At 38.2% G+C, this 19,085-nt stretch overlaps 1 protein-coding gene across 3 annotated transcripts in view; it reads right to left on the reverse strand.

Annotated features, from left to right (window-relative positions):
• Window positions 1-19,085, reverse strand: part of FAM13A (family with sequence similarity 13 member A) — a 312,836-nt gene that overhangs the window by 291,580 nt on the left and 2,171 nt on the right. For 2 of the 3 annotated variants that reach the window (XM_090266298.1, XM_090266297.1), the window contains exon 1: window positions 4,003-4,229. The exons of the other annotated variant lie outside the window; for it this stretch is intronic. In XM_090266298.1, coding sequence (XP_090122424.1) covers window positions 4,003-4,107 — 105 coding nt within the window. In that variant the 5' untranslated portion in view covers window positions 4,108-4,229. Of the gene's footprint in view, window positions 1-4,002; window positions 4,230-19,085 lie in introns of those variants that run through there. 3 annotated transcript variants of the gene reach the window in all.

Here is a 19,085-nt window from a genome sequence, read left to right on the forward strand (position 1 = left end):
AAATAAACAAAAAAATAACTAAGCAAACAACTAGAACAGGAACAGAGCCATAGATATGGAGATCATAAGGAGGGTTATTAGTGGGGAGAGAGAGGGGGAGAAAAGGGGAAGAAATGGAGGGATCAAGAAGTATAACTGGAGCCCTGGCTGCTGTGGCTCAGTGGATTGAGCGTCGGCCTGAGAGCCAAGTGTTGCTGGTTTGATTCCCAGTCAGGGCACATGACGAAGTTGGATGTCAGGTCCCCAGTTGGGGGCACGTGAGAGGCAACCACACAATGATGTTTCTCTCCCTCTCTTTCTCCTTTCCCCTCTCTCTAAAATAAATAAAATAAATAAGTAAATAAATAAATAAATAAATAAATAAAATTGTTTAAAAATAAAAAGAAGTATAACTGGTAGGTACAATATAGGCAGGGGGACATTAAAAATAGTATAGGAAATGGAGAAACCAAAAAACTTACATGCATGACCCATGGGCATGAACTAAGTTGGGGGAGGGATTGCTGGAGGGAAAGGAGGTACTGGGTAGAGGAAGGCAAAGGGGAAAAAACTGGGACAACTATCATAGCATAATCAATAAAATATACTTAAAAATACAGAATAAAAGCTCTTGTTTCCTTGCAGAAATTTTCTATGCATAATTAAGCACATATATGCATATTCATTTTTTAAAACACAAATAGTACTATTGCATATTTTTGCACTTTGCTTTTGCTACTTGATACATGTGGAAATCTTTCCATATTGGCACTTACAGCGGTCTCATATTACATAGAGATACTATAATTGATTTATCCAATGTTACTAACATTCAGACTTACAGTTCTTGCTATTACAAATAATTCAGCAATGCATATTCTTGCAAACATTTTTACATAATTGTACAAGAACTTATAAGATACGTTCCTAGAGATGAGTTTGCTAGATCAACAGGTATATAAATAATAAACTTTGATATATTGCCACATTGTCCTACAAAGATGCTTCAGTGGTTTACAACTTGGTCAACAGCATGTGAGAGTGCCCATTTTCCATTCTCTCATCATCCCTTGGTATTAATTCTTTTTAATTTGCCAATATTTATAAGTGTGAATGAGAGTGAACAATTTTCATATGTTTATTAGCACTTGTATTTCCTGTTTGTGCACTTCCTGTTTACAAGCTTTGTTCATTTTTTAATTGGGTAGATTAGATGTCTGCCAGCAGCACCTGGGGTATATATAATAATTCCTTGTTTCCCTTCAGGGTAGACACAGTATGCAACACAGGGTACTGGGAGTGTGGTCCTTTCATCCCACTTCAACTCTTAAGTAGGTAAACCTACCCCACCTTTTCCCCACTTGCTTTGTATTGTGTTTTAAATTGATTTAGTAAATCAGCCTCAAGAGTATCTTAATTTGATCCATGGTGTGTGAGCCTTTGTGTACTGTAACCATAGCTCCTACCCTCACTGTGAGGTATATGTAAGGTAGCTGATGGTACCAGGTGGTAAGGCTACAGAAGTGGAGGTGCCCAAGTTAGAAACAAAGGCTATAGGGCCCGATACCCTTGGAAATGTTTCCAGCACCAGCAAGACTTGGGGTTAAGTCAGGACGGGTGTACACTGGGCTCTGATAATACCGAGAGAACTGAGTGCAAATTCATCAGTCATAGATCACATACCTAAACTCGCTCACAAATAGAACATCCAGAGTATAAGAACCTATACACACACATTCTAAGTCGCCACATTCTTCATCCACTAGAATATGCTAACTCCTTACTCACCCATGTGTCCTCAAAATGCCCAGATGCTACTACGCTGGACAAAACAAGAGAGGCAGGGAACCTGAAAGACTCAGCATTCACCTATGAGAGCTTGAGTTGGCCAAAAATGACATTCAAACTAGAAAAGACTAAGATAACATTAATTGGCTCATAGTTTCCAGTTCTGCCTGAGGGTGATTTACTGAGAAAAAAATATATTTCACATTAAAGAACCTCCCTCTTCTTTGTACATATGAGTAGCAATATATGCTAAGTATATTTGGTGAGCCCACCGTAGTTTTACTAATAGCATTACCAATATTGGAGGGAGGAAAACAAAAAAGAAATGAAGAGAAAGTTGGTTAGTCAATTGATATAGGAAATGAATATATTTAAACCAGCCTGTGTCCCACTTCAAGAATCCATCAGTACACACGTATGTGTATACACACACACACACATATACACTCTACAAATATCTGGTACTCTATTTTTTGTCTGAAGACTATCTTCAGCAGAATACTTGAGAAGCTGACACATATAAGATAACTTTACTAAGTACAAAACTCCCAAACTAAGAAAAATATATCAGCCCATATGCATGCATTTATGTGTGACTTAGTTCCCACTTTTCTGCCATATTTTTTAAAAAGTTTATTTTCCAATTGCTTATCTTATTACATAAATACTATGTTGCAATTCCTCCTACAGTAAAATTGGGACACTCATATCAAAGTGAATAATTTTTTAAACAGTATGATTTTTATGTCAACCTTAAATGAAATTCTGTACATGCTTTGAACATAAAGGGAAGTATGGAGTTTCATACATGTGTCAGTCTGCAGTTCAGTCAAGGTAAGATCAATGTGTGCAAGAGTGCAAAGTAAGGATCCAATCAGACAATCAGAAATGACTGCAAATCTCATGACGAAAGCAATCTGCTGTCTCACTCCACACATTTCTGACCCTTCAGTATTTCTTTTATAAAGCTGGAAAAATGGAGATCTGTGTCTGTAGTGAAAGCTTAGTATTTTATATGTAAAAATAAATCAGATTTTGAAGGGAATACTTTGCAGGGATATAAAGATAACCAGCTGGATACCTGGATGCTAGAGTCTGGATGCTAAGTTAAAAGGAAAAGATACAGACAGGCAGACTGACACACAGTCTGAGAAACTGAGCATGGACAGGAGGGAGTCACCCTGCAGTTTCACTAAAAAAATTCAATCTGTGGGGCTGGTACATCAACTGGTGACCATTTGGGGCCTATGTGTCAAAAATTGCCTGGATATTTCTGGATGTTTTAGGATGCCATCACAACCCAGAACAAATTGCAGGTCTTTCTGAAAAAAAAATTTTTTAATAAAGGATCTGACCTAAATGCGATGAAACACAAGGGAGCAGTTAAGGGGACAAAGTGTATGGTATTTCTCACTTAGTGCCTCTAAAGACATAAAATGCTCCCTTGGAATACACTACCAACTTCAAATATATACATATACATATATTCATGCATTTTCCATATATTGAAATAAAAATTTTAATTACAGCATTTTGTAAATTATAATTAGCAATACTTCGTTATTGCAAAAGTTTATATATAAGCACCAAAAGAATTGCTTTTGACATTCATGAATTTCAGCCCTGGAAATACACACATTTCCCCCCATGGACTTTATATTAGTGTTATTTGTTCACGCTACTGTAGTATAACAACCAGAAGTTTCTGCATTTGTTTAAAGAGTCACAAACACTTTTCAACTACGCGTTTTCACCACCACTTTCAGCAACCAGGCTGAAACAGAAAGTCCAGAATTACTAAATGAAAACAAGAATGTGAATACAAAGATACTGTAAACATACTCGGAGGTAATAAGTTAATGGTTATTTTAATTCTTTCTCAATCTAGGCACAAGATTTTTCCAATAACTACAACTGAGAATTCATATTTAACTCTTTCGGAACAAGAAAGTCTAGAATGCTTGGGAGAGCTCTACATTAAATCAAGCTGACTTAACCCAATCAACTCGGCCTGCGTTTTCCTTCACTTTTGGGGGGAAGGAAAGGAGACAAATGCTGAATGCCCCAAATACTGCTTAATGTCCCTTTGAATAGAAAGAAATTTAAGTAACAAATTTGTCCCGACTTCCTAGGAAGGAAAAACAAAGCCCCACAAACATCTCAGCAAACCGAGGAGGGCAGAGGCCTCCTCAGAGCCCTGGGTGTCCGAGGAAGCCAGGGGAGGCCTGTACTCACACAGATGGCGAGGGCTCCTGCCCCCATCCTTGCAGGAAGCGCCTGGTAGAACTGATGAAGGCCAGATGAAATCATCAAAATGACAGCAAAGTACTGAAATTCCATTCAGTGGAGATGCTTTGATTTGAAAACCAGCTTCCAATCCTGAGGCCACGGTAAGTGGAGAGCTGCTCCTAACATTTTCGGAAGTGTGATTTTGTTTCTCCTACGGTTAAACCCACATGGCAGGGAGGACTGCCTGGAGTTGAAATCTGATCCACAGCGTCTAGTATTGGCAAGAAGGGGTAGTCATGTGACATAGGTCTTAAGTTGCTGACATCTTTTTCTTAAACCTGACCTGCTGGGTGCCACACACACAGGATCCTTCCGTTCAGAAAACACTGGTCGGCTAGTGGTATTCATTACCAGAACTAACAGTGCAGAAAGCTAAAACACCAACTTGCTTCCTTGTCGCTACTCATTTCTAAGAAAAATTGACATATTTACACTCAGGTTCCAAGCCATAGGCACATTCCTCACTTTTTTGAGGCAGTTTTCACTTCTGCTGCCCCCTAGAAACCAATTAGTCTATCAAAATTTTCTTCCCTCCCTCTATTCAATAAGAATTGTCCTAAGTGAAAATGCTCTATTTTATGTAGCTCTTACTTACTGCTTCTAATTATTTTCAAATAATCTCACTAACGTATACTGATGATAAACATTAAACAACATGTTTCCAGACATCCATAATTCTACATATGTGATTTACAGTCTGGAAAATTAGCCTCTTTCAATAACTTCCTACTTCATATGCTGTGTCATTAGAAAATTGGATAGATTTTATAAGTTCAAATATTTTAATTGAAAGCTATAATATCCACTTCATGTAAGCCAAAGAGAAACTGTCGTGTTTTTATTTTTTATTTCCACTTTTCTGTCAAATCTTTTTTACTGGCACACTTAGGACAACGATAATACTACATGCAAAGTTTCACTTGACCTAACTTTAAAAGACTTAATTGCCACAATAACAAAGACATAATAAAATTGTATCTTAAGGGAAGGAGGTGGTAGGAAAAGGGAAAACCAAAATCAGCTCCCATTTCAATACATCCCCTCAAATCTAGTATTCCTTGCGTATCTATAGCCAACCAACACTACCTTTAGCAGAACTAAGATAGCAAACTGTGTTGAACAAGCCAGGGGACAGGAGTACATTTTACTCCTATCCGTGCACACAAAACACTGCATAGGCTCTGCTACCACAAGGCAGAAAAACACAATCCCAGGCTGACTTGGGAATAGGAAGCCTTATATCGCCAATGATCACTCCAACCTCAGGCCTGGGAACCAAAAGAACCACTGTATTTTCTTCTAAAAACAGTTTTAGTCATTTTCCCAGTAAGTTTGCTAAAGCCATTATTTAACTTTTTAATTTCACAAGCACTCATACAATGCACAATGTGTACCTATTACCATTCTAAGAATTATGACTATGGGGGAATGGTGTATGACTTGAGCTATGAAGTACATGTAAAAACATTTTTGGACACAATTTGAAAATCTTGTGAAGGTACTGTTTGGCCATTTGTCTCACTTGCATAGTGATTTTTAAAGGCCATACATCTAGGTTGGAGTCACTATTGTTTAGCAACCAACACAAACACTTCAATACCTACTGTACTTCACTCTGCCAGCTTCACAGTTTATGATCAGCTCATGGCCCATGAAAGTACTTGAGTCATGTATATGGGTATTAAAGAGAGAGAGGAAGGGGGAGGGAGAGAAAGAGACATTGATTTATTGTTCCAGTTATTTATGCATTCATTGGTTGATTCTTGTATGTGCCGTGACTAGGGCTGAAACCCTCAACCTTGGCTTACTGGGACGACATTTTAACCAGCTGAGCTACCCAGCCAGCTGGGGCAAGCACTTGAGTCTTAATCCTTCAGTTAGCAAATACAATACACTAAATTGTATAATCAAATTTGAAGTGTGTGCCCTTAGCACTAGAAAATTAGAAGACAGGACAAAACATGATGAATAGAAGTGGCTGGAGCCAGGGCTGCAAGAAGTCATACATTAGGATGGAGAAGGCATTCTATGGGGTCTGTGTGATGATCACAGAGAGAGACATCAGCATAAAAAGCAAGGGGGTTTAAACAGCAAAATAAGTCTAAGCTGGACCTCAAACAATCAGGAACTATTGCAGTTTCTTAAGTAGAAAGAACAGCTTAATAAACTAGTGACAAATTAATCTGGAAGTCTGACTAGAATGTGCTAGAATGGGAAGGAGACTTACTACAGATAAGTGGATCCTGTTTACAATAATCCAGCTGAAATAAAGATGTCTTCAATTTAGATAGTGAAAAATAAGCCATAAATTTTGTAGAAAGAGCTCATAAGACTGATAACTGACTTTATATAAGAGGCAAAAGAGGTACCATCTTCGTCCAGATAAGAGAAGCATAAAGGATGATTCTAGAGTTTGTTTTCCCGGACACTGAAGTCGGCGGCGGCAGCCGTCTTTCTCGAGAGACGATGGTGTAGCTTCTTAAGAGTCTATCTGCACCGCCGAGAATGGTTGTGCAGTCCGACTCGGGAGTGACACGGTATCTGTCTCCTCCCGTGTTGAATCGACATCTTGCGATGACGCTGGAGTGTCCTCTCCAGTGAAGCTGAAGCTACAGAACCTGGGCAGGGTGATATGGAGGGTCTGCTGTTGCCCATGCAGCAGACCCCCCCTCTCTTCACAGCTGAAGGGTCCAAGGGAAAGACAGAGTCAATACAGCTTGGCTTCAGGTGCGCCGCAGGAGTTGCCGGTGTTGACTACAACGTCAAACCGCCTTAGGGACTCCGGCTCCGGATTTTCTGTCGGGGTTTACTCCCTTAGCCTTTCCTCTGAAGAGGTATGCCGCAAGGCAGCGGAGGTTTTTTGGAGTCAGAGTTTTCCTTCTCTGATGTGCCCTGACTGGAAGATCGAACCAGCGACACTTAGCTCGCAGGCGGACGCTCAATCCACTGAGCCAAACCAGCCAGGGCTAAAGCTTGGACACTGAAGTAGTGCCTAAAAAATAAGGTATTTAAACTACAGTCTGCCTGGGAAACCTCCAATCTATGTTTGTTGACTTACTGTAATTATCAATAGTGAACCTTCACTCTTAAAAGTGTTCTAGGAAAGTTGAGTCTAAAAGAAGGTATCAGCACAGGCTTTCCCAGAGTATCAGAAGGACCCCCTCTACCAGGATCCTAAGAATCTAGGACCACCAAAAAGTCCATCCTCATTAAAAAGATCTTTTCATTCCCCTCCACTCCCTGCCAGAATTCACACTTCATTCCTCCACCTCTAACTCCAATGCACGGTCCTGTGGGCCACTTCATGAGGTGAGGACCTGAGAAAGTATGTGCGTATCACTTGAAACATTCACTTCACCAGGGGCTTTTCTGGACCACCACATCCTTAAGTATCAACAGGAAATGTCTGTCTACCAAGGGAGATTTCTGTCTTCCTCTGTAATGTGCTGAATTTTCTTCCACTGTCCCCACATTCTGAAAACAACATTGAGACACCATCAGTGGAGATTCAGTCTTCAAACTAATTTGCTGTATAAATTCAGAACCACCAGAAACTTGAGGCTTTGTCTCTTTCCAAATGTAATTTTGAGTTCTTTTTCATTTTCCATGTAGAAAATTGTACTACTTAACTGATTATACCATTGACAAAGGAAGCTTTAAAGAAATATAAATTTTAGGTTAGTATTTCATAATAAGTCTGATTTAAATATTTTTAAAGGGTTATAAAAATCATTGTCCCAATTTGTACTGTATATTATATGGTTACTTGGCTAATAGAAGAAATTAATTGGTTGGTAAATAGAACATGTTTGAGCAGAAAGTTGCATCTGATTTTAGGCAAACACTAGAAATCAGTCACACAGTAGAAAATTTCAGCAGGGCATGAGCATTAGGATCATTTCATAAACATCTCAAAGGTGGCTTCAGCCTTCCCTGGCTTCTTTAGTCACCGCGGCCTATTTATTATACGTCTGAAGAGCTTTTTTGATCAATTTCTTCTCTGCTCCCACAGACATTTTTGAAATAAAATAAAATTTAAAAAATGCTTTAAATGCTGGACCTCATCAACTGGAGTTGTTTTTCTGATAATACAAATACAAATTATACCTTCACTTGTTAATAAAGATTCTGCAACTATCCTTAATCTAAAAATAAATATGTTCTTCCATTAGTACTATGGTTACTTAGCATAAATTGTATTTAATTATAAAATTTCATTAGAAAAATGAAAACATATTTTTTTCCTGTGAAACTTTACTTCCCTATTATAAATTTCAAAGCTTCATATGCTCTCATCAGTTTAAATACCTGTGCAAATTTAATGAATACTAAAAAGTAAAGAAACTAGCAATTTGAAATAAGTACTTCTTGTTGCTGGAAACTTATAGCTAAATGATATTTTAGAAAAACTGTATTTACAGTTTTTAATTATTATACCATATACCTAAATCATCAAGTTATAGCTTTTTTAGAAAAACTATGTTCTATTACTCCTCTTCCCCTGGCTGGTTTGGCTCAGTGGATTGAGCGTCGGCCTGCGAGCTAAGTGTCGCTGGTTCGATCTTCCAGTCAGGGCACATCAGAGAAGGAAAACTCTGACTCCAAAAAACCTCCGCTGCCTTGCGGCATACCTCTTCAGGGGAAAGGCTAAGGGAGTAAACCCCGACAGAAAATCCGGAGCCGGAGTCCCTAAGGCGGTTTGACGTTGTAGTCAACACCGGCAACTCCTGCGGCGCACCTGAAGCCAAGCTGTATTGACTCTGTCTTTCCCTTGGACCCTTCAGCTGTGAAGAGAGGGGGGGTCTGCTGCATGGGCAACAGCAGACCCTCCATATCACCCTGCCCAGGCTCTGTAGCTTCAGCTTCACTGGAGAGGACACTCCAGCGTCATCGCAAGATGTCGATTCAACACGGGAGGAGACAGATACCGTGTCACTCCCGAGTCGGACTGCACAGCCATTCTCGGCGGTGCAGATAGACTCTTAAGAAGCTACACCATCGTCTCTCGAGACGGACGGCTGCCGACGATTGGCATCAGCAGCCTTTTGCTACAACTACACCACTACATTTCTGAAACAAATTTTACTTTCCTGATTATTCTCATTTTCTTTAGGTCTACAGGCTCCATAGGTAGGTTTCAGGGGTTCAGTGATCAGCCATGTACTTGTATTTGAATTCTGAGTATATGCATACTGCAGTGAGCATACATCTTAATATTTTTAACCTTTTTTAAAGAATAAAAACCACTGGCCTACAGACTAAATTCCAAACTCCTAAGCATGGCTTCAAGGTTTTTCAAAATCAAATTCCATATTAGCCTTGTCTCCATTGTATACCTTAAATTCCAGCCACCTTGCTCATGGTAGCCTGGATAATGTCCTCCCCACCCCCAAAGATGTCCACATTCTAATGCCCAAAACTTATAAATATTTTACCTTGCATAGCAAAAGGGAATTTGCAGATGTGATTAAATTAAAAAGTTTCAGATTATCCTGAATTATCTGGGCCCAGTATAATCACATGGGTCCTGATAAGAAGGAGGCAAGAGGGTCAGAGTTAGAGGAGTGTGAGAGATTTGAAAATACAAGGGTGTTGGCCTGAAGATGGAGGAAGAGGCCACAAGCCAAGGAATAAAGGTGCCCTCTAGAAATTGGAAAAGTCAATAACTCCTCCATATCATCAAGAAGAACCTTGAATTTAGCCCAGTGAAACCAATTTCAGACTTTTGACCTCCAAAACAGTAAGATAGTAACATTACATTGTTTTAAATCACTAAGTTTGCAGTACTTTGTTACAGCAGAATGGAAACCTAATGCATTGCTGTTCCACAAATTATATGAGGAATACATATTCCCACTTCAGAACCTTTGCTTGTGATCTTGTATTTGCCAGAAATGTCATCAACTTTTTCAAGTTGGGGAATTCACACATACTTCAATGCCCAGCACAAATGTCATTAGGATTTCTGACTAACATCGCTCCACTGTGTATACATAATATCTAATTTAAACCAAGTATAACATTTACATATAGCATTGTTATTGTTTGCAAACCTGTATTTCTAGATTGGGAATTCCTTGAGGGACAGGGCAATATCTATTCTATGTCTTTGAAAGCTTTATAACACAAATATTTGTACAAAGTGCTCCTGGAAGCACTTTGAGACTCATTTAAAAGTTAGGACAAGAAATTTGGATTAGGTGAGTGTCATCAGAAAAAGAGTTGAAAAGCGTGAGCATGGTTATGCTTTCTAGGGGATTTCAGAGAAGATAGTACAGAGATCTGTAAAAGAAAAAGAGTAAGAATAAGAAATAGAGAGTGGGTGAAACAGGGCAACATGGTCACGAGGTACCAACCTCCAGTTACAAGATATCTAAGTCCTGGGAAAGTAATGTAGAGCACGGTGACTACAGTTAATAGTACTGAATTAATATATTTTTCAACTATAGGATGCACCTGACCATAAGACGCACCTACGTTTAGAGGAGGAAAACAAGAAAAAAAAATATTCTGAATCAAATGGTGTACTAAAATATTTAATAAAATATAACAGAATAATATTTCAACCATGTAAAGTGAACAGCAGTCAACAGCGGTATTAAGAACCATCATCACTGTCATTAGCAAATGAGGAGAGACTTTAAGGTTCAAGTACTCTTCTAGTTTTCTGGGAACCCCAAGAAAACTAGTGTCAGAATTTATGAAGCTCAGTTGCTCACAATCACTGATATTACTTTCTTTGCTATCTTCATATTGACGAGACGCCCTGAGATTCAGCAGCAAAGTGGGACATTTAAGTGTCCCCAGGGGTTTTGCGTGGGCCCACCGCTTCCTCTTCTAACAGCTGTCACCACACCTGTTAGGTCAGGTAACACACGTCACATGCAGTATTTGCTCCATAAGACGCACAGACACTTTCCCCTCACTTTTGGGGAAAAAAAGTGCACCTTATGGAGCAAAAAAATACAGTAGATATTTGAAAGTGGCTAACAGAGCCGATCTTAAAAGTTCTCATCCCAAGAAAAAAATCTGTAACTGGGAGGTGATGTATGTTAACTATACTTACCAAGGTAATCATTTCACAATATACACATATACACATATATCGAATGTCATATACCTTATACTTATACAACATAGTATGTCACGTATATCTTAATAAAACTGGAAGAAAAACAATAAGAGAACCTTGTAAAACAAAAGCTCATTGGAAACAGTGTTCATTGGAAGATATGTTTGTAACCCTTAATACCTGAATCTTTTATTTTCAACCACTTTTTATGAGGAAGATTCCATTGAATTTTTTCTAATCTTTTGAAAAAATGTTAAATTGAAACTGTTGAAGCAATTACTTTTGATATTTTACATAAGAATATAGTCCAGTATTTTTATTTTAGCGTCTAAAAAATTGTTTTTTGCACAGTTCCTCACCCACTGCAAGACTCTAATAAATAATATGGTTTATATTCTTTAAAAAATTCAGAAAGGAAAAGTAAAACAACATTTTGTAAAAAAATGGTCCTTAGTAAATAAGGAAATATTTTTATTAACTAAATAATAATTCCTAGAACTAGAATTAAAAGATGTTTTAACTTGTGAAGGCATACCGGGAGTAGTCACTAACATTTGTTCCTTGCCAAAGGCTTTCACATCGGTTTTCATTTAGTCATCCCAACAATTCCAGAGTGTACATGTTACCCATGTTTGTCAAATAAGGACAAAGCCAGGTTTCAAACTCTGAGACCTGTATTTTCTACAAGTGCATTAAATTAAGATCAGTAAACCACACTCTCTTTGGAACACACCTATTCCCAATCATGACTAGGCTATTGGTAATGACATATTATGAATATCACTGCCAATTACAGGTATAAATAGTATATCAATATACTGCACCAATTTAGAAAAATAATATTAGAGCATAAGAGGTACCTCAAGGGTTATTTTTTAAAATATTAATTATTAAGTACTTTTATCTACATTAACTCATTCAATCAATATTAAAAAACTAGGATATAATTTTTAAAAATTTGAAACTCAGAGAAATCAAATTTCCAAATTACACAGCTTGAAAGATGTACAAACAGAATAGAAACCCAAGACTTCACTTATTCATTTAACAATCAAACATATACTAAGAGAATATCCTGATGCCATTATAGACACATGTCCCTCTCCAGATTATTAGAAATGGATATAATTTATAATCCTAAAGCCTTAAAACTAATGAGTTATAATATGCTAGGCTATCATGAGCTGTTAGGAAAGATGGAGGGGGTGTTGCTATAGGATTGTCCTGTATTTATGTGACAGTGTAATTAACAACATCTTACATTATTATGTATAGCTGTAACAGTTTAATATTTAGGCATGAATTGTTACTGAATTTCTATTTTATATATAACAATGTTTGTTGCCCTTCATTGGGTATAGCAAAACTGCTGTGGTCAAGCAATTAACTACTGCAGCCCGAGAAAAGATCATTTCCTAGTCATTTACATCAGAGTCTCAAACTATGCAAAAGGGAGGGAATTCCTCAACTCAAAAAAGTTAAAAAATTAAAAAATGGAAGATTAGAGTCTCAATACTACATTTGAAAGATATATCAGAAAACTTTCTTCTGTAACTATAGCAGTAATATGTTAACTAAAATAACCTACTGGTAAAAAGAAACAAAGAAACAAAATATAACTTAGAAATAAACAAGGTCAATATAAAATTAACTCCTGTGTTGTAGTAACATATACTGTTGTTAAATAAATCAGACTATATTTTTCTTAACATTATTGGAAACAAACTACCAATTGAAGTAAGACAGTTTTAAAAGTCCCATCAGCTTCATGTAATTAATTGTACATCGATTTCAGCACAGTGTTGATAGGGACTTTCCAAATTGTTGGCCAGTTCCACTATTACATCCTCAAAGGAAAAGAACACAATGTAGAAGACTAGGGAGAGGAGAAAAACAAAATTGTTAATACTGTATGCCACAGTGTAGAGAGAAAAGGGTTGGGGGGCAGGGGAAGAATATCTATCAACACCTATCTATCTCAAAGCAAAAGAGGGAAAAATATGAAAACTCAAGGAAAAGGAGATATTTGTCAAGTGCTACTACTTTTCAGAATTGAGATGTCAGGGTTTTTAGGTTGAGAGATACAATAAAGACAAATAATAAAAAGAGCAGAGTTAAACCCAATTTTTATGTTTTTTAAACCTAATAAAAGAGAAAATAAAAAATAAAATACATTTCAAACATATTTCCAAAAGGATGATTATTTGAAGACTGTCTTTTGCACCATACTCCCATTTTATACCTATACCATCCCAACTTCAGATACTTATCATGGGGCTAAAAATCTGCCAAAAACAGCATATGGAATATGCTGTGCTTAGGATTAAAGAAAAAAAAAAAGAATATGTGTGTGTGTTTCTGATTAACAGAGAATTTTTAATAGACAATTCTAAGGTGGTTTTGTGAATCCCCTTATAATTACAACTATAGGTATATAACCCACTCTTGTAAATACTCTACAATATTACTCTCCATGTATGATTTAATCTGGCCTTCCACACTATAGTTGTCTTTTAGCTATCTATATCTATTTTCAAAGCCTTTCTTAGGAGACTGAGAGAATGTAGTTGTTTCAAATCGAGTCAAAACTGTAGAAAAAATAAAATCAAGCTAGAGTTCTGGTCAAGATAGAGGCACAGGTAGACACGCTTCGCCTCCTTTCACAGCCATAAGAAGGATCACAACTCTCCTCAAAACAAAAAAAACCCAGAAGTGCCAAAAAAGCAAACTTTATGGAAGTCTGACAACCAAAAATTTGAAGAAGCCATATTCATACAGACATGTAGAAGGGGAGGAGCCAGGGAGCCAGAGTGGAGAGGATGCGGTGTGGCAGCAGTGAGGCAGCAGCCGGTGGAATGGGTGATCCAATTTGATGTGTGGTAGATAAAAAACAGGAGGAATACTTGGGGAGCAAGTGATCCAATCCCAGGGTTCCAGGACTGGGAAAATAAAGCCTCATAACTTCTGGCTGTAAAACCAGTAGAGGTTGGGGCAGTGGAAGAAACTGCCAGTTTCTTAGGGGAGTCCATTAAAAGGGCCCGCACTATCCTAAATCGTACTCAAGTCCACCCACTCTGGGAACCACCATCAGGGTAGCAGCTTGAAGAGCACCAGCTGCACACAGGAAGTGTGTGAGCCGAGCAAGCCTCCAGCAGCCAGACAGTGGCATTTCCCCCTCTCCAACCCCAACCCCACATACAGAGCCACAAAGTGGCGAAGCAGGTTTCCCTGCCCTGGTGATTACCTAAGGTTCTGCCGCATACAATGTAACAGGTGTGCCAAAACAGGGAGTCAAAGAAGCTTTACCTAATATGTACACAGAAACAAACACACGGGAGCTACCAAATTGAGGAGACAAAGAAATATGGCACAAATCAAAGAACAGAACAAAACCCGAGAAAAAGAACTAAACAAAACGGAGATAACCAACCTACCATATGAAGAGTTCAGAACACTGGTGGTAAGGATGCTCAGAGAACCCACTGAGCATGGCAAAAGCATAAGGGAAGAAATGAAGGCTACACTAAGTGAAATAAAGAAAAAAACCACATGTAACCAACAGTGAAGGGAAGGAAGCCGGGGTTCCAATCAATGATTTGGAACATAAGGAAGAAATAAATATTCAACCAGAACAAAAAGAAGAAACAGGAATAAAAAAAAAAAAAAAAAACAAGGAGAGAATAAGATGACTCAAGGACATCTCCAAAGGAGCCAATATCTGAATCACAGGGACTCCAGAAGAAAAAGAGGAAGAGCAAGAAATTGAAAACTTCTTTGAAAAAAATAATGAAAGAACACTTCCTTAATTTGGTGAAAGAAATAGACATACAAAAAATCCAGGAAGCACAGAGAGTCCCAAACAAGATCGACCCAAACAGGACCATACCAAGACATTTCACAATTAAAATGGCCAAGGTTAAAAATAAAGAGAGAATCTTAAAAGCAGCAAGAGAAAAGCAGACAGTTACCTACAAAGGAGTTCCCATAAGACTATCAGCTGATTTCTCATAAGAAACTTCGCAGGCAAGAAGAGATTGGCAAGAAGTATTCAAATTGATGAAAAGCAAGGGCCTACAACCAAGATTACTCTATCCAGGGAAGCTATCATTTAGAATGGAAGGGCAGATAAAGTACTTCCCAGACAAGGTAAAGCTGAAGGAATTCATCATCACCAAGCCATTATTATATGAAATGTTAAAGGAACTTATTTAAGAAAAAGAAGGTCAAAACTATGAACAGTAAAATGACAACAAACTCACAACGATCAACTGAATTTAAGAAACAAAATGAAAAACTAAGCAAACAACTAGAACAGGATCAGAATCATAGATACGGAGATCATATGGAAGGTTATCAGTGGGAAGGGGGAAGGGGGAGGAAGGGGGAAAAGATACAAGGATTAAAAAGTGTAATTGGTAGGTACAAAATAGACAGGAGGATGTTAAGAACAGTAAAGGAAATGGAGAAGCCAAAGAACTTATATGCACAACCCATGGATATGATCTAAGGAGGGGAGTTGCTGGAGGGAAGGCGGGTACAAGGCAGAGGGGTCAAAGGAAATAAAATTGGGACAACTGTAGTAGCATAATCAATAAAATATACTTAAAAAAAAAGCATAGGTAGTGTTTACTTAGTGCTTAGTGCATAGTGTTGGGTACTCTGCAAAGCAGTTTATATATACTGTTTTGGTTCATCCTTTCAATAAAACCAAAATCGGTATAATTTTTATTCCAATTTTCTATATGTGAAAATTTTTATATAACCAGCTGGAGATTCCATGGCTGGCAGGAGCAATCAGAAGTACAAACCAGGGACTGTGTTTCCAGAACCCATAAGGTTTAATCACTAAGATGTACTGCCTGTCTTGTATCTGAATTTTATTTTTTATATACTTCCAAAACAATGGCTAAGGTAACTATGATATAAAAAGAGTTACCATTAAACATTAAAATTTAAAAAGAACATTATTGGATAAGAAAAAGAAAAGTACTGAAATTTATATGAATTATCTATAGTTTAGCAAATAAGCACAAACTTAAGCTCATAGATTTGGGCAAGTCATTGCTAAAATGGCCATATTTAATTCTTGTGTCAGATAAAAGGAAAGTAAATTTAATCTGGAAATCAATTTTTCTGACATTAAAGATAGCCAGAATTCACCAAATGAAGTCTTAAATAAAGCGACAGTATATCATAAGCGGTATTTTCAACATCAGTAGGACTAAACAAAGATACTTCTCAGATGGTTATTTCATATCTTTTCTCTAGGAAAGCCAGTGGAGGAACAGTAAATCGGAACATTTAATACTTAACATTGTAACTGTTATAGCCCAATTAAAAACCAAACTAAAAATCTGAACAGACATTTCTCAAAAAAAATAAATAAAATAAAAACCTAATATGTGAATGATAAATAACCACACAAATTGATGCTTGAATTAGCTGTTAGAACAATGCAAATCAAGACTGAAATGTGACATCACTTTACACCTACTAGGATGGCTATAAATCAGTAAGACAGATCATAACAAGTATTGGTGAAGACATGCAGAAATTGGAACTGGCTATTGTCTGAGTGTTTGTGTCCCTCCAAAATTCATATCAATGCTCAATGTGATAAAATGAAGAGGAAGGGCCCATTGGGGGTGCTTAGGTCATGATGGTGGAGCCCTCATTAATGGAATTAGTCTTCTTATAAAGGGTACCCACAGAGATCCCTTACCCCTTCCACCACGAGGAGGACACAACAAAAAGGCACTATCTATGATCCAGGGAGTGGGGCCTAACCAACCAACACACCAAATCTGCTGGCACCATGATCTTGAACTTCTCAGCTTCCAGTAATGTGATAAGTAAATTCCTGTTGTTTATAAGCTACCCAGCCTGTGACATTTTGTTATAGCAGTCTGAATCAGAGCTGGATATAACGGCGGCGCACCGGGTGTGCACCCTGTGCCCCGACTTCTGAAGGGCCCTGAAAAACCACGTATTTTTATTTTCCCTGCCTCTCTCTCTTTTTTAAGGGGCCCAATATTTTCTTCTGCACCCGGGGCCTCAACTGACCTTAATCCGCCTCTGGTCTGAATGGACTAAGACAGAGTCCTTATACACTGTAAAAGTGTAAACTGCTTTAGAAAACTGCTCCTCAAAAGGTTAAGCAGAGTAACCACATGACCCAGCAAGTCCAATCTCATGTACAATACCTGAGAAGAATGAAAATATTTGTACACACACACACAAAACCAAACAAATAAAAAAAGGACACACTGGTACATGAATGTTCACAGCAGCATTCTTTGTAATAGTCAAACAGTGAAAACAATCTAAATGTACAATGACTGATGAATAAAATATGGTATATCCGTATAACAATATCATTCAGCAATAAAAGGAAATAATGAACTGATACATGTTACAACATTATCAACCTTAAAAACATTACATTAAGTAAAATAAGCTGATCACAAGGACACATTGTATGATTCCATTGATATGAAATGTCTAGAATAGGCGTTGCGTTGCGTTGGCAGCCGTCCGTCTCGAGAGACGATGGTGTAGCTTCTTAAGAGTCTATCTGCACCGCCGAGAATGGCTGTGCAGTCCGACTCGGGAGTGACACGGTATCTGTCTCCTCCCGTGTTGAATCGACATCTTGCGATGACGCTGGAGTGTCCTCTCCAGTGGAGCTGAAGCTACAGAGCCTGGGCAGGGTGATATGGAGGGTCTGCTGTTGCCCATGCAGCAGACCCCACCTCTCTTCGCAGCTGAAGGATCCAAGGGAAAGACGGAGTCAATACAGCTTGGCTTCAGGTGCGCCGCAGGAGTTGCCGGTGTTGACTACAATGTCAAACCGCCTTAGGGACTCCGGCTCCGGATTTTCTGTCGGGGTTTACTCCCTTAGCCTTTCCCCTGAAGAGGTATGCTGCAAGGCAGCGGAGGTTTTTTGGAATCAGAGTTTTCCTTCTCTGATGTGCCCTGACTGGAAGATCGAACCAGCGACACTTAGCTCGCAGGCCGACGCTCAATCCACTGAGCCAAACCAGCCAGGGTCTCTAGAATAGGCAAATCTATAGAAACATGTGGTTACCAAGATCTGGAAAACAGGAGAGAGGGTTGTGGGAAATAGGGTGTGACTGCTAATGGTATTTCTTCTGGGGAGATGACAATTTCTAAAAGTGATCAAAGCTGAGCTTGAGAAACACTATTATGAGGTCTTTTAAATCTAGATGCATGGAAGCCAGGTGTTAATTACTGTCTTCCTAAAGCATAAGAGTCTCACTAATGTAGAACTGCATCAAAATGTACATATCTATCCAAGTAAATTAGGGATCACTTCCAGGCTGAATGAGCTAATCTATCGATGATTATTTAAACCGTTTTTGGAATCCTAGGTCCTTTGAGAATGTGTTAAAAGCTTTGAATAAGGTAGGCATGATGTTACCCTGAGGAATCTAAATAATTTCATGGACATTAGAAAAGGACTCTTCATGACTGTGGTGCAACAAGACAAAAACAAGGTCACTCCATAATCCTGCCTGAATAAAGACTTCACAAGGAGAGAGTGGAATGCTATCAACCTCAAAAATGACCAAGCATTGTTCTCTCCAGACTAGCAGCAGTGACTACTGCTTCTTCTCCCATGATAACTCTAGCCTCTCTATTCTGCAAGCTTCCTAGGTAAAAATTAAGACACCCAAAAGCCAAATAACCCCTGCTTTCTGACAGCACCCGATCCAGAAGACTCCTCACTTTCTTTAAGCCTTCCTAAAATCACCTTACCCAAATCTTATAATAAGTTCCACCTGATTCCCTCCATTATTTTTCCAAGGTATAGCCCAATTTTGGCAACCTGGTGGTATTTGGCTGATGGGAATCAACAATGTCATAAAATATTTATACTATGTTGTTAATAAGAGCATGTATAAAAGTATGCATATTTTGATTTCATGTTCTCATT

Source organism: Furipterus horrens, unplaced genomic scaffold, assembly GCF_987537825.1.
Source record: "Furipterus horrens unplaced genomic scaffold, mFurHor1.1.pri manual_scaffold_2, whole genome shotgun sequence".
Lineage (NCBI taxonomy): Eukaryota > Metazoa > Chordata > Mammalia > Chiroptera > Furipteridae > Furipterus > Furipterus horrens.